The sequence below is a fragment of the Falco peregrinus genome, chromosome 7, assembly GCF_023634155.1.
Source record: "Falco peregrinus isolate bFalPer1 chromosome 7, bFalPer1.pri, whole genome shotgun sequence".
NCBI classification, from domain to species: Eukaryota; Metazoa; Chordata; class Aves; order Falconiformes; family Falconidae; genus Falco; species Falco peregrinus.
This window is the reverse complement of record NC_073727.1, coordinates 78,099,593-78,125,132: the sequence shown is the minus strand read 5'-3', so window position 1 is coordinate 78,125,132 and position 25,540 is coordinate 78,099,593. Positions and strand designations below refer to the sequence as shown.

Below are 25,540 nucleotides of genomic sequence, written 5' to 3'. Positions count from 1 at the left end.
TGAAATTGTTGCTATAGAATATTAAGTACAATATTCATGTATGTTATCAAAAAGTGGTCCACATATCTAGACAATTCCATTTAATTAGTGGAAAACCCTGCTTTCTTCTGCATCTGAAGTGCCAGTACATGCCTATCCTAAGCACACACAGTAATTCTGCCTGGCACATTCTGTTAAGTGGATGGAAAAAGAGCTAAATTATTCATGGTGCTGGGGGTTACGAGCAAACTATATTATCTTTATCATTGTGAGTGTATTTTTGGCTTTACTGACTCTTCATCTTTGCAAATAGACTTCCAAATGGATTTTGAGATTAAAAGATAGTGTCATTTTAGGATGATTTACATAGCTACCATATTGGTCTCCATACAGGTCTCGAGTAAAGCTGAAAAACACACAGCAGTAGCTGGGTTTCTGCTACTTTAATACTGCTTATATAAGCATTGAAATTTGTCCCATCTCCTCCAGGTGAGTAATAGAGAAACTGTAAAAATACAAGAGGCTTTCTGCATGAGGCAGTAAACCTGCTGTAGCTACTTATAGTAAAGAAGCAGTCATCAGAGACCAGTCACCTGTGGTTATGTGATAAAATTCTGCACTATATATAGCATAGAATTCTGGCTTAATGTGGACATCTGCTGAAAACCTGTGTTAGCATTTGTAGGAATAGGTTATCTTTAGGAAGAAAGCAAAAATCATACAGATACTAGAGTGGAAGTCTATTAATTAACTTTTCAGGATTTCTGCCTTGTGTGAATTTCCAATTTCTGGAGTTATAGGAGGCACAAAAACACAGAATCATAGAAAGGTTGAAGTTGGGAGGGCCCTTTGGAGGTCATCTGGTCCAACCCCCCAGCTCAAACAGGGTCACCTAGACCCAGTTGCCCAGGACCATGTCCAGGTGGCTTTTGAACGTCTCCACGGATGGAGACTCCACAACCTCCTGGGCAGCCTGTGCCAGTGTTCAGTCACCCTCCCAGTGAAAAAGTGTTTTCTGATGTTCAGACAACCTCCTGTGTTTTGGTTTGTGCCCATTGCCTCTTGTTCTGTCACTGGCCACCACTGAAAAGAGGCTGGCTGCAGCTTCCTTGTACCCTCCCTTCTAGTACTTATATATATTAATAGGATCCCTCCTTAGCCTTCTCTTCTCAACAGCTTCAGCTCTCTCAGCCCTTACTCATAGGAGATGGATCCAGTCCCTTAGTCATCTTAGTGGCCCTTTGCTGGACTTGCTCCAATAACACCATACCCCTCTTGTACTGGAGAGTCCAGAATTGGACACAGTACTCTAGGTGTGGCCTCACTGAGGGACACATGCAGCTTTGAAATTCTGTACTGACAGTCCAAGGTGCCAAAAGGTAAGTTGTTTTTACTATATAAATAGTAAATACAGACAAATAAAATAGCCATGGGAATATTGTCTAGCCCTGAGGCCAATGAGCACAGACAGCTTGTATGCCTCAAGCTAAACTCTCTTCCTCTCCTCTGTTCCAGAAAACAATGGTTTTATTGACTGTCGGGAATGGTCTCCCTGCCATGCTATCCTCTAAGGGACGCTAGGCATTGTTTGGGAGAGTACTCTCCAGTATGGTCTTAAATCATGTCAGTGAGTATGCTGATAGATAAAACAGTTACATAGTGTGGATGACTGCAAGGACATTGCCTAAGCCTGGGTAGTCACACTGTTTAATTTATGTACTAGTATAACTGTAAGCTTCCAGTCCAGAACCCGTGTAGCCATGCTGGCAGGATTTGTAGTCAAGGCAGTATTCTCTGTCTCCTGGCATAAAGCAACTGAAATTTCTTTAGAGAGTATTTGCTTTGGCACAGCACCATGTGAATTCCACAACATGACTTCTGGGGTGGTTCTGGATCGTGTGTGGCTTGTTTGGGGGGCAGAGAGACAGGAACCTGTCTGTATTCCTCCAGGCGTGCAGCCTTAATGTATTAATTACTGTATGTATATTATGTATATCAACAGCTTTAAATCAACTTCAGAAATATCAGTTCTGAAGACTGTACACCCACTTTTGTTTCATGTATTTCAGGTAAGACATGAAAGGAATTCAGCTCAGACTCAGATTTTCCGGAACATTCACAGAACTGAGTGACACCCCACACTACTCCTGGTCTGAGTTCATAAAATAACATTATGGGTAAGTTAAGTGCACTGAGGCACCTCATAAATGCTTTCATAAGCACACATATTTATTATAGCAACACCGTCTGTCAGCAGCTTCCTTATAAAGCCCTATTTTCAGGGATTTATAGAGCTGACATATGTATCGTGGGGGGACAAGCCTACATTTGCAAGGCGATGACCTTATAGGTCTTCACCTCTATTTTCTACCATTCTTTAAATACGCTGTTGTTCACTTTGAGAAGCAGAAAGATGTAAGAGAAGAAAATTTTCCTTGTGAACTGCTCCCAAGAGTAAAAGAAATCCACTTTTCTCCTTTAATTTGTATTAAACTACACTGAATTTTTGTGCAGCAATAAGACTATGTTTAGATGATCGTGTAATTTTAAAGAAGATTTAACTATTTTAAAATGTTTTTTGGCAAAAGATTATTTCACAGTGTGCTCTAATCATACTTAATATTTTTAAAAAGGAAATATAGAAAAATAGATAAATCTGATCAGGGTTAGAAATTCCTCCTTTTGTCCAACAATGACCCTTTCCTGCCAGGCAGACTGTAGCTCTTTGCAAAATATCAGTGCCACACCAAAAGTTAACCAGGTGAGTCAAACCACTGAACAACATGAAAAAGCAATTCCCACTGTTTGAGTTGCTTATGAACAACTTCTAGCAATAACATAAAAAGAAGAGACTGAATATCACTACAGAACCAGTGGCATGAGGATCAAGGCTATGAATGTTGATATGAAATGTGAAAATGTAAGAGCAGAGGAACAAAACTCTAAAGGGATGGTCTTCTGGCCAGGCAGGTCAAGATTAATAAATCCTTTAAAATATTTCAAAATCCTTTAAATATTTCTGAAGATTGTAATATTTAAATGCAAAAATACCAAGTAAAAGAATAATTTTACTTTGAAATATCTTAATGTTTTCAATCACAAAATGTAATGTTTTTGTTCTGCAATATGACACTATTAGTATTCAAACCTGTATATATATATTACCCACAGTCATTGTCTTTATTGTGCTATTTACAAAAATCCAGATTCTAAGTAAATGAAATACAAATTTATTCCTGTCCATGCCCATAAAGTACATTTAGACATACTATATGCAGCTGTTGCAAAAGAATAAAATATCAAAAAATATAAAATGCAAAACAGTTAAAGCCAACCATGTTGTTTTTTCAATTGTGAACACTAAAGGGATAGAGCAGCATGCAAACAGCTATATAAAATAGGAAAGTTTCTCTGTACTGGGGAAAATTGCTTTGACACTTTCTTCTGTTATTTTAAAAACAATGCTTGCTTTGGCTTACCCTGAAACTGAATCCCAGACCTCAGTTAAGTTGGAATCTAATGAAACAGAAATGCAGCTCAAAGGAATTAATCAAAATCTCCTATAACTGGCAAGCCAGATCTGAGTAATGACAGCCAGGCAACTACTTTTCAAGCCACCAAAGATTTTTAAACATTCTACAAAAGTGTTGCACTGGTTGAGAGTTTGGGAAGTTATGAAGCACATAGCTGTATTAGTGCTCTTCTACCAAATGATTAATGGGTCAGTGGCCTTTGGAAAAGGAGTGAGAGTAATAAGAGTGTCAGTAAAATTTATCATGCAGGCAAAAACCATTGCCCATGAGAATCATCAAAGGAGCTCTTCCCACAATAGTATTATTAACCTGGCTGAATGCTTCGACTATGGAAATAGAATGTAATCAATATACCTAGCATATACCATGTTAGCACATTTATAATGCAAAAATATATACAATGTATTGCATCTATGCATATAAATGTATTTAGGCAGTAGATAAATGTATAATGTATATACTTTGCAAAGAAACTTTTTGTTAAGCATACTGAAAAAAATCCGATAATATTTCTTCATCTAGAGTTACTTTACTGTGTCCAAGACACTGCAGTAGCTTTACCTTATAATAATTTCCTATTGTTACATTTGAAGGTGAAGTTCTAAATTTGACAGCAAAAAGAAATACAATTTCTGACTTCCTAGTGTGCAATTAAAGAATTCATAGTATTATAAAATTACTCAGCAGGTCACTCTTCCAGTAGATCTCATTTATTCACACCTCATTTTCTAATAAACCAAAATACATCTTACCTCTGACACCTATAAAGATTGCACACAGTGGACATGAAAGAAGGGAATCTGATTCATTTTTCTATTTCTACAGTAAGACAAAGGTTCTCTCACTCAAACACCAGCAATATACAAGATCAAAATAATATAGATTAATATAAATTATTCTTTCTTAGATCTATTTCCCCCCTGGCATTTCTTATCAGAAATCTGACTTGAGAGTAAATAAGTAAGTTTTTTTTCACACCAATTATTAGTAATGAATAAACAGAGCAAGTACTAAAGCTGGCTTTGCACCTACTGAATGCTGCAAGTGTCTGTACTCATTTGATATGCATCTAGCAAAGCTTGGATGTTCCCAGAAGGCCACTCCATGAACACTGAGAGAGCAGCGTCTGCTAGTGGTGCCTGCAAGTCACAAAGACAGAAAATATTTGTGTAAGTGAGAGCAACTGGAAAGAATGAACCTTATTTAAACTACATTCCATGTTATTTTAAAAGCACACACAGAAACAATTTCATTCAATGATCATCAGCATAATGACAGTAGTATAAGATTCTGAAAGATACTTTAATGTTCACCTAGTGGGTTTTTAGCAGTGTTTTTGTAATTAAAAAAAAAATAATTATGTTTTGCTTTGTTTTCATCGCTTTGCCTGATAGGTCCTGTCAAGTTGATTTCTTCTCAGCTTTTTCTCTCTGGCTATAAAGCATATATATGTATTTATATACATATACATACACCACAGACCCATGCATATATGTAAGCCATAAGAGACAGTATATGTACGTATATGCATATGTAAAGATGTGGGGTTTATATAAATACATTCACATATATGCATATATACATATATATATATGAGTCTAGTAATTATGTCTAAAACATAGTGCAAAAGATTTCTCCCCATTTTTATTATCATATAATTTCAAAGCAGTACTGTACCTGTGGCATTGAGAGGACATCGATTGAATGCCATGTCCCCAGCTGGGGTCCTTTTCCACACCATTGACATCAAATAGTCTTCAGGACATATTTCATAAGGTGCTGCCATTTAGAAATGAGAATTTAAGTAGAAACATTAATGTAAACACGATATTTTCTGTCAGAAAAGTAGCTCTTCAGTCTTGTCATAACTCTTCCTGAAATGTATATGTTAACATCATTTGGTCTGATTTAAAGAATTAAGTACAAAAATAAAAAACCACAAACCCTGTAATTTTTGTCTTTGTGGTGGTATTTATTTCATATAACCCATGTCTTTACTCTTCAGCAAACAGTCTTTAGGTTGTAGATGCAATATTGATAGCTTTGAATCTTTTCTTGCTGCTCTATTTTGATCAATAACATTAAGCATCTATCAGAACATGATGATAATTAAAATGCTACAAGCTGTGATGCTTATCTTACACTAAAATTTTAAAAGATTTTTCTGAAACCTAAACTGCATGCGAAAGAATCAGTTCTGAAACCACTGTTGAAAAAGTGAATGTGCTAAATGTATCAAATGAGAGCTGTACATTCTGAAGACCAAAAAGCAGGTCATTTCTTTGAAATGTGTTTCAGTACAAGTTGGTAATTAAGCAAGTATAGCCAATAATGTGGGACTGAGTGGCTATAAAATGAAACTGCCTTTTACTGGTTATTGCAATACCATTTAAAGAGAAAAAAGTATTTTCACAAATTCATGGTAACAGTAGCACACGGGGGAAAAAAAAGGTTCTGAAAATGCATTGTGGTTTTTTTTTCTCATGGTCATGACTTACAGATGTTTTTTCTCTTTGTACTTTTACTGTAGATTCCCAGTTTACAGTTTCTGAGTAAATTAGATTAACACAGCAAACATCTGGCTGAAGTCATCTCACAACGAAAAGCACTGGCAAATGCTAGTTACTGAAATCTAATTAATTCCAGGTTTAGCAGAGTAAAGCCATGAGTTGCTTAAAAGCATTATTTTTTATATATATATATATATATAATTTTTTTTTCAGGAAAATTGTAACCTCACTGTATTACAGCAAAGTGGTTACAAAAGAAGAAAAAGGAAAAGAGAAAGAAAATTCTGTCACTATAGCAGATGGGGTGATAAGGCAGAAAGTAATTCAATGATTCACCCATAGTTGCATGGGAAATCTCTAGCAGGAAGGAACAGATGACAGATTCTGCCCATCCCATTACCTAACCCATAAAACTGTCTGTCTTCCCTGTTTTGCACTTCTGCTGATGGAAAAGTGAGGTAAGTAAGGGAACTGAGCAGACTTTTGCAGAAAACTGTACCCTCTTTTTGTGGAGGACAAAGAATACCTAGCAGATGGTTCAGTAATACTAATATGATTCACAGTTGGGCAGAAAAATTGCTTGCTAAATTTGCCTCACCATCAGCGTTTCTGAATCGTAAATCAAGACAGTTGGTGCTGCTGTAAAAGCAAGAGATCCATTAATGGCAAAACCCAAAGAGAGCTGGTTATACTCATAAACTAGAATACTAACACTGCTTCAGACATGCACGAAAAGTGAATGCACCAGGCCAGTGTTACTGTGGGGAAAGCCAGATTTTGATAAACCCAAGCCATCTGGTGACATAAGGAAATGCAATTACCATTCTATTATGACCTTATAAACAAAAGAAATGTTCTGATTTGGGGAGTGTAAATTAACATAATATGGAGGTAATATTACAAATTACATAAACTTGCTAAAGCTTAGAGCTCTTTAGGAAGTATATTTTTCATGCAGCTGTGGCCATTTCAAATGTGTTATGTTCACTAATCAACACTTTAGGTGTTGTTTCTCAGAACTAAAACTCTTACTTCCCTCCAAATATGGAATGTTAATGTGAGTTTTTTCTAAAAGAAATATATACATGCACATATATGCGTACTATATATACATCATATTTTCTCTTTTACTTTAGCAAGTCACAGGCAATATCAGAGATTTCCTATCTATTTGGAAGGGTAATACTTGTATGCTTTGCATCACATTTTTCACAAATCAAGATTACATTTTAACTTAAGCCTAGTACCAAAGATAATCTGTGCACCTGTATGTTATGTTCAAAGTAAAAGGCATTCCCAAGACCTAGGGTTATCAAGAAAGAGGTGCAGCAGCAAGTCAGAGCTTGGAAAAGTAACACTTGCTCAGGTAAAGAAGTTTTCTTGGTCCCTGGCTGACTCTGTACCTCTCGATGCATTGTACAAATACCTTTGATCAAGGAATGCTGTGCATAAAAAGCAAACCAGTTCTCCTCAAAGCTGAAGTATATCTGGCAGAGCTTACTAATCAGGCATCCACCCACATTAAAGCATCTGTGAGGCTCCATCCCATATTGCCCATGGAGACATTACAGTCATGCTGGAGTGGTATTATATCTGAGTTAAAAAGCTTTGCTGGCCCTGCTGGCTCTGCTCAGGGCCACTTCAAATATTTCTGTAACTATGGCACAATTAATTCATAATTCACCTACAGATAAATGTAAGTTAGCTGTACAAAATCATGGAGAATTGCTAAAATTTAGAAGGAAACAGCAAATACTGAGGTAAATTTGCTAAAATTGGCAAATAAAAAGCAGCTCTCTTTTACTGATGATATGATTCAGCAATATCTTCCCACACAGAACATGTACTCAAATTCACCACATTATACTCCTGAATTGATAGGCCTGAATTCATCCCACCTAAGCACAAACACTCAACTAAGACAGTGGTCTAGAAGCACAGTCTTCCTCTGACATTATCGGTGAGAAGACATGTGTCTCCAAGAGGCAATCAACCCACCTGGGATCTGAGGAAGGTCTGTACAACACACAAACAAAGCAAGAGAAATGTACAATCCTGCAGAATTTACAATCTACCTAGGCAACTAACAAATATGGGAAAGGATAATGAAAGGGTGAAGCAAATTAGCCAACAGCACACAGTAGCTCACAAATGAAGCTAGAACTACAGTTCCTCTCTTGAATCCTAATTCAATGCCACAGGCAACATTATCTTAAACAAAGGCAACAGAAAAAACAATTGTCTGTGTTACAATCAGAGACAAAACAAGACCCAAAGGTTCAATTTTATTATTTAGTTGTTGACAGTTATTTGAATCTTCACCCTTCTCATATTCTATCTTATATATAATACACTTAGCTAGTATTGCCTCTGAAGAAACCTTTTACCTTCAGTAGGAAATCATTAGCCAGTCTTTGGCAGCAGTTATGCACTGTTACCTTTTTGTTAACAAACAATCATTGTTATCGTTGTTTTAAGCAATATTTTGGTCAAAACATTTCCGATGTTTTCTACCACTGACAACAGACTTACAAGAAAAATATTGAGGGTCTGTTTTGAGTAACATCTGAGTAAAGCATAAATATTGAAACCCATATAGAATTAGCAATAATGGAATTATTTCTAGAAACCAATGCTACATTACTGAAACCTAATATATTCTTAAAACTGTCCTAAGAAAATGGTGCTATTTTTATAAATATAAATTTACCAAAGTCTTCTCTCCTGAATAATATTGTATTTTGCTCTCAGTTCTCACGTATCTTAGTTTTTACCGACACATTCAATGAGACTTACCTTATGCCTCTTACACATTTATCTGGAAGTTTCTCATCAGCTTGCCATTAGACCTTACCAGTCATGGGCTGCAATTTCTTTTATTACCTAGCTCTCTCCTTTATTCCTATGGGACAGTCCAATTGTTCGTTCATCCTAAGTTTTGCACAGTAATTCTTGCATGACTAGCTGCTTAGAAAATCTAGAAGGTTTTTTCCTTTCTATGATTTGTTTCAAATTTTATTAATTTATTCTTCACAAAAGAATACTTTGAGTGCAGAGTACTAAATCCTTAACACTGCTGATCTACTGAAGTGAAATCTGACTTTAGACATTTGGGATACAACAAAGGAGCAATGACTGAAGCCAAAATACCTTCAGATATTTGTTTTTCATTCTCAGATTATTACACAATGGAAGGAAACAACTACAGTTGTTTGTGTTTTGTTTTTTTGGTTTTTTTTTTAAATTTGGAATACAAATAAATTACAAAGAAAGATATTCAACACTTGTCCAGAAACCAAGTTGTTTGAGAAACCAGCTATTCAGATAATATTTCTCAGCCTGCCTTTCTTAGTGCTGGTTATATTCAGCTTCTAGGAGTGTCTGGTGTAATTCACTCCCTGCCTGAACCATTTGAAGAGAACCACTGATTGACTATGAAGAAAATCTTGCATAATCAGATAATGCAGAACTCCAACTACAAGAAATCCAGTCAAGATTTTCAGTCAATCAAGTAAACAGCTTGTTTGCAAAGTATCTTATTAACAGCAGCCAGCATAATAGAAATAAGGTTTTATTCTTTTTTTTTTTTGCTTCCACGGTTTAGAGTCAGCTATAATTTAACTTTCTATAAGTCTATAGACCTCTGGGTGATACAGACAGGTGCAGTTTCATTCACTTTACAAATACGTTATGCAGGTCTACAGAGATGAGGAACTGGTCTTATGCTAATGGAAAATTAATGTTAAACTAAGAAAAAATTAACATTTTAGTCTCTCCTGTTTCTAAATGACTTACAGAGAAAAAGAAAACACTGAGACAAAATAGCTTCTCTGAACTGTTTTATAACTATGAAATAAAAGCATATAAATGATAAAATTTGCTTATACTTTGAATGACCATCTCTACAGTACTTTTCAATTTTGCTTGGTGTTTATAAAATGTAAATCTGTATATCATTTTATGAAATTCTGGTAAATTATCCACTGTATACATTTAAATCTGAGATGCTTTAGTAAATGTCAGTCTAGAAACAGATAAAAAAAATCTGTTATTCATGTATAATCTTCTGCATAAGTATAGCTTGTTAAAAGCTGCCTTAGGTTACAGTTTTTATAAGCGTACTGATTCTAATCTGGAATTAATCAAGTAAATAAATAAATTTACCAAATGGCAAATAATGCTCTGTGTGCATTTAACTTGTAAATACATCTGTAAAATATTTTATTAACAGTAGGTGGCAACCTTTGAAAATTGGACTGCATGGTTTTACTTCTAAATATACAAATGCAAATTATTTCAAGAATGATTTTATAAGCAGAAGGTGGTTGATCTGAGTATCTGCTTATTGAGAAGATTTACAAAAACCTCTAAATGCTGTGCTATTATAGGGGAAGTCTGCATTAACTATGGAAATCATAATTTGTTTAAGAGTCTAACAAATACTGTTTTGTGGTGCTTTTCAAATAATGAATGTTTGATTAATATTAAAGACATCATTTGAGAAGCAAATTAAATTTGGTTAACTTCTCCAGTATAGCATTCTAACTTTATAACTGCAAATAGTCCATTTGCTGTTCTCCAAATGCAATGAGATTCATTGTTCCACTGTACTGCAAATACCTTGAAAACTGTTCTTTGGTGGCTGTCAAGAGGTAAGTATGCTGCCTATGAAAATGTGGGCTTGATAAAATTCACATCTGATGTATTCCCCAGTTCCTGACCCACAGCATCCCTGCCATTTAAGTCCTTTCTCTATCAGAGAAAATAGCCATCGAAATATCCAGAAGTCAGAGATTGCTAGATTGATTTTTGCTGCTTCCTGGTTTGCAGTTCAGAATGCATAATTTCCCAAGTGACTGGCTAAGACATCCTATACTACTTACACCTTGTATCTTACGCCTATCCAACAATGCATTCTTTTACGTTAGGACAATGTGTCTTTACAGATAAATATCATCAGATTCACCAGCTGTTCTTCTTTAAGTACATTTTTATTAGCTGTCAGAGGGAAAGACAAATTTGTTGGGAGGGCAAAGTAAAAATTGCTGCACAGAAATGTATTTAAGCATCATACTAAAACAAAACAGACATTCCTTTTTCATTTCAAATTGCTTTGCTTTTTATGAAATTTTGCTCAGGTATTCATTCATTCTATACAGTACAGTATGGCTCACTTTTTCCCTCATTTTCACTGCACCAGAATTTACCCCAAATGTATTACAGAGTTCTCTTATACACTTTATAAAAGGAATTCCACAATTTACAAAACCAGCCCTGATATTCTGAGAAACAGTGCCTTCAAAGAGAATTTCTGTAGCAAGTCATTGCCACTTCAAATAATACAGACATGCCTAGACAATGATATAATTATCTGGTAACTTCCTTTACTATGGTATTTTAATTTATTAAATATATATATTAATATATATCTGATATATATTAAGCATATATGTATGCTTATATATCCAATAGGTCTAGTTTACACCCAGGTACCTAAGCACAACTTAGTATACTGAGAAAAACAGCAGTGATTTGTCTGAAGCTAGGCCAGATGCGGCATTTTATGGCTATTGCTCTGTGGATATTGATCTTGTCTCTCCTAAAGTTAGTCATTAAAGTAAGCCATACTGTTGTGTAGATAATAATAGTGATTATATTTTTGGCTCACCAGGACACCTCTGTTCACTGCACCGTCTAACTTCCTCTCCAGTTCCTTCACATTGTTGCCCAGTCACGGCAGCACCCTGACAGATCCTTATCCGCCTCTCCCAGCCACCGTCGCAGGATTTGGAACAGCCACTCCAGTGGCCCCACTGGTTCCACTGGCCATTTGCTGTTTGGAAAAATAGCGTTAGGGTGGTGACACAATGACAGTCATAAAGGAGGATATATATAGGTTATTCTTCACCTGCATAAGAGAAGAAAGCCTCTCAAATATGACTAACGGTGACAGAAGTAGTAGATCTAGGCACATGGAAGATGGGGAAGTCTCTACTTGGCTCCTAAATAAGGGATTGGGATTGTTGTCTAAATGACTTGCATCTTAAGATAAAATAAAAAGAATTGCTGCACATTAACATTCACGCAAGAATGCAAAACCGATGTTGTCCCTTTTGTTTGTTTGTTTTCTTACATACTTACATAGTGCTGTTGTATGGTAACAATATACATTACAACATGCTTAAGAACCCTTTAAAAACTAAATAAAAACATTTTTGCCTATATTTTAGGAGCCTGGATTTTATATGCTTTGAAAGCACAAATGAGGCTTAGAATAAATGTAGTTTACCCACCCTGGAAGGCTGCTTTTGTAGTGCCAGAGGAATAGCGTAAAAGGGAATCAGGTCATACATGTTCACTTTCTAGGTTCATGAAACACTTTATCCAGTTCTTTAGGCCTCAAACATATCTTTCTAAAGCTGGTGAATGTCCTTTAGACAGTGATAAAACTGGAAAGCTGATATGCAGCCCACCACACAGTCTTTCCGAACATATTCTTCAGCTTTGTATCTTATCAAATACAGGAAAGCCAGGCCCCAGGCCTCCCTCTGGAGATGGCTGCTGCGCCCCTCCGCAGCGCGCTGAGGCCTGTGGCAGCCCCCGCGCCGGCCGCTGTGCCCCCGGCTCCCGCCCTGGGGCTCCCGGCCCGGAGCCAGGCTGCCCGGCCCGGCCCTCGGCAGGAGGGGCAGCACGGCTGCTCCCCGCGCCCTCGGTACTCACCCGTGCACTCGGGGTTGTAGCACTCCCGGCTCTCAGCCCAGGGCCCTCGGCACTCGGAGCCGCCGTGGGCCGCTGCTGTGCACTGCCGGCTCCGCTGCTGGGTGCCATTGGAACAGGTCACCGAGCACTGGCTCCACGAGCTCCACTCCTGCCACTGTCCGTCCACTGCCGCGGCAGGCACATAAGAGATGGACACAGTAGAGTTACCACCTGAGAGAGGCAGGGCCTCGCAGCTGCACCCTAAGCTAAGGGGCTTCAGCGCGGACTTGAACGCAGCCCCTTGGACTGGGCCTGGCCTAAAGACAGTTGATTTCTTACAGCAATCAAATACAGAAACCGCCATTATGTGCTAATTAAATTTAAAATGGTTTTCCTTTTTGTTGAAGTAAAGAACATTTCATCTCTTCTAATTGTATGCTGACACAGCAAAGGCTAAATTTTGATTTTGCTCATGTACAGTTTGAAAGGCCTTACTAAATACAAGGCCTTATTAAAAAGGCTGGTCTTGCCTTTTTAGGCAAAATGGGGCCAATCTTGCATGATGTAAACCCTGAGCCCTTCAAAAGGGTTTTATTACAGCTGCAGCACTCAGATGGGCCAGTTTACAAGATTATTGGGTCCTGACTGTGAAATCAGGTCTCTTTAGTTGAATAGGAAAAGGAAAACAGGAGTTACCACTTTGCCTCACATAGTGTCTGTTCTCTATAGTTGCAATATTGATATACTTTTATCATTCATGCTTCCTGTCAGGTAAATGACCCCAGTTGTTCAACATTCTGTTGAGATAAAATGTTGGAGGGCAGAAACGTCCTGCCTTCCTCCTCATCTCTGCTTCTGTAATTATGCATATTGCATAATCTTTCTGAATTTGTCAAGCTGAACTTTTAAACAATATGGATATGGTGACCGGTTCTGTATTTAGTATTTTGTACTATCCCACACACTCGAGTTTGGATGCAGATTCCCATGAGTAAAGGTTTAGGACTGTGATTTTTAATTTTGTACATCAGAAAGCTTCTTGAGGTAAATGAAAACATTAAAAACCAAAACATAAAAAATACAAACCAATTAAGTTCCCATACAATTGAAAAATATATGGTCTATAATAGATGATAGGACTAGACAGTAATTTTGAAAACAACTAAGCATTATGAAATGTGTTATTACTGGTTGTGCTAATTCAGTATCCTGCATTCATACAGACCAGCAATCATCAGTTCGTCATTGCACCTGCATTACACCCAATATAAACTTCGGTAAATTTTAGGTTGTAATACAATTTTGCTTAATACTTGTCCTTGAAAACCTAGTTTTATAACTACCTTGCTCTGAAAGCACCATTACTGAAAACAAGTAACTTCACTTGGTGCACTTGCCAACCCCTGATTTCACGATTCTTCTAAAGGAGGGCTGGAATAGCAGCTTCCTGAGTTGATGGTTTTAATAATTAAAATAGGAAGCAGAATCTTTAAGTTAGTGATTTAACATACTGTGTCTGTATGGGTGCAACACCATTCAGTGAAAGAGAGGTGAACTATTTTACTGTTGTCTGACAGTAACCACAGAACATTTCTAACAGTTCAAAGATGCAATCCCTATTATCTCTAATGCCCAGGATCTCAGCAACCAGTGAACGAAAGGAAGGGAGGATTTGAGGGTTTTTTCCTAAAATTCTATATTAAATATTCGATGTAATGCCTGGTTGTGAACCACTTCTCAATGCAGATGCCTCTCAAGCTATGATGCTGTGCCCTGATAATTTATTCTGCAGAAAATGGAAATCTTTCCAAACATGGAAGCTAGTGGTACTCATTAATCATAAAAGATCTATGTGAAGAGGAAAACATTATGGAAATTACTTTTCAATGCACCCTCTTCAGTCTTATTCATTGCTATATAGTATTATTTAGGGTAGGAAAGATCGAATCAATTATTATAGTGTCTTTGGAGAAAACTCATTTTGTGGCTTCTCATTTATATTTCATCCATCTCCCTTTATCTTTAGGAGAAATAGCATGTGAGTTTTCTATTTCAGAAATATCATTAAGAGACTAAAGAATTCAACATGAAGATTCTCTTATAAAATTGAACATTCAAATTACAGCAAATCTTAACATTCAGCAGATTCAGATTGTTACTTTTAAAAGTAACTAGCATATAACTTCCTCTGGTGAAAGTAATTTAGGTACAAATGACTGCTCAAAATCCAGAAGACTCAAATAACTGCTTATTTTGACAGATTAGCTGTAATAACTTTTGTGGTTTTTTGCAATACTGAAGTGAACCGAATGCATTAATTTCTTCTCTGCTGTTTTTATTTGGCATGTCTCTTGTCAACTCTGCTTCATGCTCATAGATCATGTTAATTACCTTTGTCTAGGCACATGTAAAAGTGCACAGCTGCCAACTTGGCCAAAAACTGGATTAATCCAAATTTTTTGCAGCTGCATTCAGCACTAAAACTTTTCCACAAATTTGTCCTAAAGTTGGAGTATGCTTTGCTGATCAGAAGAAAAGCGAAGTTGTTTCACATAATTCTGAGAAATTTAGTTTAAATTCTGTGAGGCATAAAGTTCCATTTTTCCCTTCATCTCTGTTTTCAAATCATCAAACAACCATTTCCTAATTAAATGTCCATCAACCCTTTCCAGGAAGAGCTCTGGTCACAAAGAATCTATTTGCAGCACTGTTGTGAACTGCGGATATTCAACAAGCCCACTGCAAGGGTAACCTTCACACTGTCAGACAGAGCTCATGAAAGAAACTTCTCACATTACAGCTACCTGACAATGATTCTATGATTTTATGATTCTGTGATTATTATGTATATAACCTTCTTTATGGTTATTGAACTTATGGCAATACTTAGGTATTATATACATATATACACACATATATGTGTGTGTGTACATACACACATACATATATATATATATGTAAGCATATTGAAAATTTTCATCAAAGTTAATCATAACCTATGGACAAAAAATTTAAAATACATTTTGAAAGAATAATTTCTTTTTTCAGTTAGCTTCAGTTTCAGTGGATGAAAGTTTTACCATGAAGCCCACACATTGTTTACTTGGTTAGGGATATTTTTTTGAAAGTAGCTTAGCAACTGATGCCCAGAAATGAAGAACTTAAAATCCTTACCATAAGGGCTTAACTGGGATTTAAATAATGCCCTAGTTTGTGTCAGCCTTTCTCTCTGCACACATGTAGATAATAACTATTTTGAATAAATTAATAACAACAAAATTTTATGGTTTCCTAAATATGTTTGTTGTATGTTTAATAAATAATATACATTGAACCTCAAAGCAAATATTTCAGATATAAAAAAAATTTTAGATATGGTGGACAGAAACTGTGTGACCTTTGAACTCTTTAAGCCATACTCAGAAGGTTTGCCTTTTGGTTCTCCAAGACCCACCCTGAATCAAGATTTCATATACACCACACCATGCCCTACAGAAAGAGTATCTTGAAGAAACTAAGAATTGTCTGCTATATCCTTTAATCACTACAGTCCGAATTATGAAAAATATTAACCCATCTACTCATTTTGCATAACTATTTTCTTGTGGAAAGAGAAACTAAATAAATCACAACAACCCACATCAAATGCACTGTAACAAAGCAGAGAGTTGCTAGATGAGCTCACCAGGGCAGAGTGCAATATTGCAAGGTTTATGTTGTGTTTCAGGTCCATCACATGATCTTCCCCCATACTGGGGAGGTATACATGACCTTGTCCTAGTTCTTTGGCCTCGACCACATGTGAATGAACACAAACTCCAAGGCGACCATTCCTCCCAAACGCCATGTACTGCAATAAACCAAACAGATTTTAACCAGAAACAGACACACAAGTAACAGAAGGATCTCAAATAAACAAGATCAATATTTTAGATGGGAATTATTTTGCCAATTTCAAGGAAATCAGTACAATCTTTAGCTTTGGCAAATAAATCCTTTATAAAGTGTAGTCCACTTAGATTTTAAAAGTATATTTCATCTAAAGCATATTTAACTTTGAACCATTTTATCTAATTTTTAAACTAATCTTACTACCAAATTTTCTTTTCTTTCTTTCTTTTAAGAAGGTTGGCTTCCCTTTTCAAAAGTTAGTTATGCTATCTTTGGTGCCTGACTTGACACATTTTTAAAAGCCCTGATTTTCAGGAGAGTAGTCTTTGTGAAAATCAGGCGTATACTTTATGTATCAAAGCAACTCTAAAAATTTGAAGCAATCTAAATTAAGCTTCCTTTGGAAAATATAGAAATAAATGCAATAATTTCTTACTGTGTCACCATCATAAATTGGGGCTGTTATCTTACAGTTGTTTCACTTGTTTAAATTATGGTGGAAACATGGCATCATATGTCCTTGATTATCTTCCTCAAAAATTCCAAGTCCACATAAACAAGAGTTTTGCACTATTTCCTTACATGAACATATTAGAGTGATTTAACATACACAGTAATACATGCATCGCTATCTTAAAAGAAATGTTCACTCAAACTTCAAACAGCTTCAGAGTACACAATAAATTACAAACACGTAAGTATTTTTATATTCAAGTATTGTGTAAAATTAATATGAAGAATCATAGAAGATGCACCTTTCTCTGCCTTATTTTTTTTCCACTGTAGGAGAAACTAATATACAATATCCATATGAGCTTATATACCATATGCATTCCCTTTTCAGAAGGAACTAGAGTTAAATTTTCAGAAAGTTCTCTAATATAATTATAGGTAAACAGATACTGGTAAGACAATTCCATAGGTGCATTGGTAAAACAGTTCTTTATAAAAATAGTGAAAAATAATGCAATACAAACTTTAGTTATTTTTCATCTGCTTGAATAAAAGCAGTTGCACAGGATTAAATTATTAACGTAGTGATGAGACCTATAGCGATTCTAGGCATTTAAGAAAAAGCCAGAGACAGTACCTAGACGGAGCATCACACTTGGTATCACATAACTGTGTGTTTCTGCAACCCTGTCTGTTTGAAGGGTGTCTGGAGGGTGAAATAGTGTATAACATCTCAGTGTATCATTGGTAATGATTCACAACATTACAGAAGAAATAGATTTTCTGGTTTGTCCTCACTTTATTTCATTGCCGTGAAAGAACTTCTCATATATAGGTTTCCTTCACCCTGAAGGCACATATCACCTGCCCAGTTTCTACAAATAAAACTCTTTTCTTGTAGGGATCAGAATAACATTTCCTGAGGTGAAGTTCAGTTGCAAGGGTGCGGAAGGGCATTCAGCTCCCTGGCATATTATCTCAAAATCATCAGTAAGATCAAGGGGAATTCCGCATGTAGGTAAGTTCTATTGCATTTCATTAAAAATAAGAAAAATCGTCATTTTAGATGTTGTGTTGAGGTAAAAAGTTTGTTAGCTACCTTCTGAGAATTGTACCTGACAGACAATTTCAAGCTTCATTCAGAGAAGAGTGTAACCCACTAGATAACAGCTCAATTGATGAAAGGTTTTTAGTTGGTCATGTACAAGTGGACAAAAAGCACAATAATTATTCCATAGTCCTACATTGCTAACTTTATTAAAATTATCTTATTCTTAACATCACATCAATCTACATTATATTAGAAAAAAATGATTAATGTTAAAGTGACAGGTTATAGTCTAGTTATTTTAGAAATCTTGATTAACTGTGACATTTTGCAAAACTAGGAAACCTAACTCTTCTAAAACTAGTAAATTCATGGCTATATCTGCATATAATCCCTTACATTTCATTTTTTCTCAACAGGTACTGTACTTAGACAGCTACTCTGATCCAGCAATATGATCTGAAGATTTTTTTCTCATTGGCAAAGTATTAGCTTATGAATCCAGACATATCTCTAATACTCCACGTTTTTTATCATGTGAGAAAAATTAATGAAAAATTGATTTGTCAGATCAGATTCCAAACAGTAGTCAGTAATAACAACAATATAATTTCATCTCCTGATACCACAATCATTGATTAAGATGCTCAGGTGCAACAAGAAGTACTTCAAAAAACATAAAAGATAGCAAAAAAAAAATCCAAATTAGAAAAATATTACTCTGTAAATAATAATAAATTCAAAAGATCTTGACACTATGTAGACACAGGTTTTTCAGGGTCAAGACATTTTGAATTTTTGTTTACATCTATTGTTTAATGTGGAATTTTGATTTGATGCTGTCAAAACCTTATGCTAGTTGTCTTCATTTAAAAATGACAAAAATGTGCTGAGGGGCTCTTTAAAGAAGCTGTCTTGAAACAAAAGTTTGTATATCTCTTTGGGCAAGAGTGACTGCATGTTAGGAGCAGCACAGAATAATTCTTCTGTGATACCTGAACAGAAGCCAAAACAAAATGTTTCACTTTGGGTGGACTCAAACTTACAGCAGCCCTCTATCTGTTTGTGGTTTAAAGTAAGCTCATTAAGTAAAAATTTCACATTACCTTCTTGTATGTATAGACTTGTATAGCTGAAACTAGTAGATAACTAATACAGTCAAGGATGGAAAAGGCATAACACTAAGAAAACAACCAATGTCAGCAAACAAAATATAAAGGAGAATTAATCTATTCAATGCATTACAGTGGTATCTACATTATCCAGATAAGCTTTAAAAGAACATCTTAATTTAAAAATTCTTACCTTTGAATATTTTTTGTAATATTTCATTAAGATTTTCTTTTTTTAATACCATTTTCTAAATGCAAAAAACCCTACAACATCTGATGAATTATAGCCAGATGAGCTATGCCAAATTAGACCAGATGGAGAGCTGGCCCACCAAGGAGTTACTGTTTTCTATAACACAGTTTCAGATATAAGATTCATTATTTGGGACAAAAATATTCAGAGTATTGCCAACTTATCTGTCAAAAACATTGCTAGCAGAACGAGTTTGCATTACTGCAGAGCATCTTTCCTTTCTCTCTGCCACTCTGTGAACCTAGTCATGTTGAAGTGAACACCCACAGTGTTCACCATACACAACTGCTGTGAAGTGGGAGGAGGTGTGAGGCCATGCTGGCCTTCATCCTACAAGCACATTTTTATTGGGGTTTAAATGCTTTTGATTTGTTCAGCTTTAAACTGAACAGATATTGAAAAGCTATCATGGCCATTGATGTTTCATTGTAAGTGGTACTGGCCCGGTACTCTTTAATATCTTCATCAATGACGTAGTGAGATCAAGCGCACCCTCAGAAAGTTTGCAGGTGACAGCAAGCTGAGTGGTGCAGTTGACACACCTGAGGAATGGGATGCCATCCAGAGGGACCTCGACAAGCTCAAGAAGTGGGCCTGTGTGAACCTCGTGAGGTTTAACAAGGCCAAGTGCAAGGTCCTGCACATGGATCAGGGCAGTCCCCAGTATCAATACAGACTGGGGGATGAAGGGATTGAGAGCAGCCCTGTGGAGAAGGACTTGGGGATACTGGTGAATGAAAATCTGGACATGAGCTGGCAATGTGTGCTCACAGCCCAGAGAGACAACCATATCCTGGGCTGCATCAACAGAAGCGTGAACAGCAGTTTGAGGGAGGTGATTCTGCCCTTTGCTCTACCAGCAGTTTGAGGGAGGTGATTCTGCCCTTTTCTCTGCTCTTGTAAGACTCCATCTGGAGTACTCCATCCAGCTCTGAAGTCCTCAGCACAGAAAAGACATGAACCTGTTGAAGTGGGTCTAGAGGAGGACCACAAAAATGGTCAGAGGGATGGAACACCCATCCTATGAAAGAAGGCTGAGGCAGCTGGGGTTGTTCAGCCTGGAAAAGAGAAGGCTCTGGGGACACCTTATTGTAGCCTTTCAGTACTTAAAGAGGGCTTAAAAGAAAGACGGGGACATACTTTTTAGCAGAGCCTGTTGTGACAGGACAAGGAGTAATGGTTTTAAACTAAGAGAGGGCAGATTCAGACTAGTTATAAGAAAGAAATTTTTTACAATGAGGATAGTGAAACACTGGAAAAGGTTGCACATAGAGGTGGTAGATGCCCCATCTCTGGAAGCATTCAAGGTCAGATTGGACGGGGCTCTGAGCAACCTAATCTAGTAAAGATGTCCCGGCTTACTGCAGGGGAGGTGGGTCCCTTCCAACTCAAAATATTCCATGGTTATACGATTGCATGATATCATAGTTTAATATGGGTGAATAACTACATCTAAGCAGATGCTGCATTAAAGAAATTTTTAAAATTAAATTTGAATATATGTATGCACAAATTTAAACTCACTTAAGTGCTATAGTTTCCTTTAATGTAGTTTAAATTGTCCAGTCAAAAATCTTTCTTAAATTCGTAATATGTAAATGCAGCAAATCTTCTGACAGCTGCCCTCTAACCTTCAAGTCTAAGCCATACAGCTACTCCTGCCATGTCTCTTTCTAATTACAGACCTAAGTTTTCCTTACAGTTATTTTTTTTCCTTTCAAGTGAAAGCCTGAACTTTCAGAGGATAGATGACTAACAATAAACCTACAGGAATTAAAAAAGATAGGGCTAATTTTTTGTAACATTTTTGTTAGTGTGCGGTGCAGGCAGAGAATGTATCAAGATGTGCAACAATTCAGCAATATAGCCAAACTTCATTGATATGAGCTCTGAGAAAATAAAAGGAGATAAGCAGTCTTAGCATATCACACAGGCGAAGATATAGTTTTTAAGTATACAAATGGTTGACATCGTTTAGGGTATTCTTCCTCCTGCCATATCTTGTTTTATCCATAAGCCTGAAAATGCAGAGCTTGAGCTAAATTTTTGAAGAAGTTGTTGAAGGCAAGGGAGAAGGACAAATAGAAAATAACGATGAACTTCTAGTTGTTAGAAGTCATCCACTAAGCTGAAACGAATCAGTGGCACTGCAGTCCTGAATCCTGAGATAGCCTACTATGCTAGACTTTTCTATAAGACTCTCGATTCCAAGGCAGACTGAATTTACGTAATGGGCTCCCATCCTTGAAAGAGTACTTGTCTGGAACAAATATATATAAACAAACAATTATGTAAAAAATGGTTCCTACATGATTTACTTGAATTATTAGGTGTACTACTTTGAAATGTAAGGTTTTATTTCAATACTAATACATATATATAATGAAGAAGCTGGTGAGTCCCATTCTCAATATTTTCCAGGACAGTGAGATCACAAAGAGATGTATTCCCTAACTTCCCAGTGAGTATCTTGAACACTAAAGGGAGTATATGAAGGCAAGTTGATGAAAATAACTCTGGAAGCCTTGCATTAGTATTTGCAAGTTTAACAGATTCCTTTGAAGCCTGTGGATAGATGCTTGAGGTATAGTCCAGTAGGCCGTTCTGCTTACTTTTTTTATTTTAAAGGGGCAACCTTTTGATTAGGAAATACTATTTCAGCTCTCCGAATGCTCCCTGCTCCCTTTTACTAATCATGCAAACATGTAATGAATATGCCCAGTAGATTTTTTATTTGTAGGTTACAAGGAGAGACCAGTGTTACACGTTTGTATGTTTGTTGCTTCTAGTTTATACTCTATGGTGTAAAATCTTGCTGTATTATCAGAGTCCAGAAGCTGCATGGAATGAGTGGTACAGGTCTGGGTACACAGGCCAGATCCCAGCTACATATGCAAACATTTAGATTGTTTTGTCAACTGTGTGGTTTAATTATGCTGGTATACAAACTATGTATTTTCTTATGCATGGACCAGGGATAATCCTGAACTATGCAGCTCTCTGATATGGGATATAGAATATAATGAAGAGAGAGGATACTTAGGCTAATAGTTAAAGGGTTTTTTGAAAAATTAATGGAGCTGTGGCTAAGAAAAGCACATTTCTAAACTGTTAATCCTTGCATACGGCCATACAGTAGTGGCCTTGTAGCCAGACAGAGACCAACATAAATTAATAAGTTTATTGTAATTATGTGCAACAACAGGCAAGATTAAGTCCAGAAGACTAATTATTTAGGAAAGGTAATTCAAGATACATGAAGATTATCAGAATCAGCTGTGCTGATCTGCAAAGGAAAATACCTTGGCAGTATCACTGTTAGCCAGTGAGAACATTGCTCATACTGGGTAGTTGGAATAAAAAAAGCTGTACCCTGAAGCGGGAGCTCATGTGTTAGAAAAGAGCTCCTTTGTGACCTGAGAAATATGGAGCAATCTTTTTGTGTGAGCATTGTTTAGAAGTTTGCTAGACAATGTGATTTTTAAGAATTAACTTTTTTCAAGTTTACTTTGACAGAAAATTAATTACCTTGACTTCTGCATTACATAGATTTTTTGGGGGGGTTTATATGAAAATTTTCTTTCTGTACTGGAGAGAATGAAGATAAATTTATGTAAAATCAGATTATTTAAATGCCTTTCCTTTACTTAGGCAATACTAAATGAGCAAGAAAGCAGGTAGAACTGCATTTTATTGTGAGTGCTGGACTGCATGTTTTTGTGTTCATATCTAATGCAGTTCCAAACAAATCTTTAAATCTATCTTTGATTGTTTGGAATGTTTGTTCTTTTCTTTTATAGTTTGCTTTTTTCACTTATTTTTGTACTTTCAAGTTAAGAGTTCTTTTGCAATATATCCCACCTCTAGCAGGCTCTAAGCTAGCCTTTTTAGAAATAGTTGCCATTTTTGTGCATAAACACTTCAAATTATCAAATCCAGCCTTGTCTGGGGGTTTCTACCCTAAAATATTAGAATATCCCATGTGAACTGCTTACTTAAAGCACAGCTGTGAAGCATTAAGTGCTGAGAGCTGTTCTTATTACTGTGACTGTTTATCTAGATACAGTCTTTTAAGTTGCTTTTGATTACAGAGGTTCCCTAAATGCTTATAATGGTGAGACACAAACTCAAATGGGATCACATATGCACTTCCCATTGGATATTTTCAATACACAGTAACAATGTGAGAGTTTGATTCTATATGCTACTACTCATTGAGATAAAGTCCAAGGGATTCTCTGTGCATGACAGTTTAGTTTACTTCAGAAATGGAGTGCACTTCCCCAGAAGCTGAAGATGGCTCTCCACCCTCTTGAGATCAAATGTTACAAAGACCTGAGGAATTTATGCATCTGAAGGCAGGCATACAATTTTTTTGTGTGTTTCAGCCACAGCAGAGAAAAGTGAATATAGTCATAGGCCATATGCCTTCCCTTTTGTTTTCCATCCCAGATTAATCATGTCCACAGGTAGAGTCTAAATAAACGAGATATGCCCTTTCAGCAACTAACCTGAACATGTCTGTCTCTCGTCCTTAGTGTATAACTACTGCTGAACTCCAACTATGTCCAGATCTCTGAGACAAAAGGAGTAGGAAAACTGTGATGCAAGATACCGATGACCTTTACCTTGTGTCAGATGTAAGAGAGTTACTTTTTGTCTGATCTTTTTTCCTTTGATGGGTAGCTGTTGCCCTTTCTTGCCAGAACATTGTAAAGAAAAGTCCATTAAGACATTACTGATCAGAGAACATTATTCTTCTGGCCCATCGCCTAGAAGACAGTACTCTAAATGGCAAAACAATTTGATGGCAGCGTCTAATAGTATGTTAACTTAACCCACCCTGTTAATCAGTCTCTGCTTCTTAATGTATTGGTGATCTGGATTTCTTCCCTAGTTTGTATTTGGTGCTCACGATATACCTTCTCTTTTCTGAGTGAAAATCAGAGAATATAGACTTTTTTAAAAAATCTGAACCTGTTAGAAAAAAGGCACTCTTGTTCCATATCTTGACTGTCCTGAAAGTAAAAATAACAATCCACATGACAAATTTTTTTCACAGCTGAATAGAATTACAGTTCTCTGCTCTACTTGAAAGGTCCTTATGAAATTAATGGTAATAATAATAATAATAATTATAATAATATAATTTCAAATTCTTATCATTATACAGTTCAAAAACAATTTTATTTATCGGCTGCTAACACTACCTGGACAGAGGGCAGTGTTATTGCAAACCCTTGATTCTCTTAAAGGGCCGCTGCAGTGTGTCCCGTAAGGTGATACACAAGTTCTGGTTCGCACCTGCGACCCTTGACCACAAGTAACTGAACACGTACTCCACTGGGCCCACTCTTCAACACCAGATTCACCTGTATTCAAGACAACAAACAAACACGAATATAGACATAAGTATTAATGAGACTTTTTTTTTGGTGCTGAAGCTCATCATTGTCTGCTCTTACAAATCAAAGAAAAAAGTGCCACAAAAAAATAAAGATTTGAAAGTTCATGGAGTAAAGCAGCTGTGAAAATGTGCAATGAATAGAAAAGAAAGACACCTACAATGCTGCAGTCACATAATTCCTGTCATAGGGAAACACTTTGATTGCTTAGCGTCATTTACAACCTTATGAGAACTACTGCCCTTCACCAGTTTGGAAACACCACTGCCCTCAGGATGCTAAAAGAACATAGACAACTCTTTTTATATAATACCAAAGGATACATCTTTGATATTTATACTTATCACTCTAGAGTGAAAGCTAAGTAATAGTTTAAGGAACTCTACCAGTAAGGGAATTCTGATTAAAAAAAGAAAAACACCCAAACCAGCCCTCCAGTTTCTTATCTTTTCTTCAGCAGAGGAGAGCCATCTAGCATTTGAGAGAAGTTCCCTGGCAAAGACAATCACTTTGTTTACCAAATTTTAAACTGAACAGTGGGATGAGAACTTTGGTTCAATCATTTACTGCACAGATCTGCTCCTTTCTTTTGACCTACAGGTGTGCTAAACCCTTGGATGTGCTAGACCTCATTACTACATATAGTACATACCACTA

The 25,540-nt window shown here is 36.4% G+C and overlaps 1 protein-coding gene across 5 annotated transcripts in view; it reads right to left on the bottom strand.

Moving 5' to 3' along the window:
* The window catches only part of ADGRB3 (adhesion G protein-coupled receptor B3), a 466,094-nt gene that overhangs the window by 252,355 nt on the left and 188,199 nt on the right, over nucleotides 1–25,540 (bottom strand). For all 5 annotated transcript variants that reach the window (XM_055811100.1, XM_055811097.1, XM_055811098.1 and 2 more), the window contains 6 exons: nucleotides 24,689–24,850; nucleotides 16,407–16,571; nucleotides 12,743–12,907; nucleotides 11,691–11,855; nucleotides 5,190–5,291; nucleotides 4,545–4,651 (listed from right to left, as the gene is read on the bottom strand). In XM_055811100.1, the coding sequence (XP_055667075.1) occupies nucleotides 4,545–4,651; nucleotides 5,190–5,291; nucleotides 11,691–11,855; nucleotides 12,743–12,907; nucleotides 16,407–16,571; nucleotides 24,689–24,850 (866 nt within the window). The remainder of the gene's footprint in view (nucleotides 1–4,544; nucleotides 4,652–5,189; nucleotides 5,292–11,690; nucleotides 11,856–12,742; nucleotides 12,908–16,406; nucleotides 16,572–24,688; nucleotides 24,851–25,540) is intronic.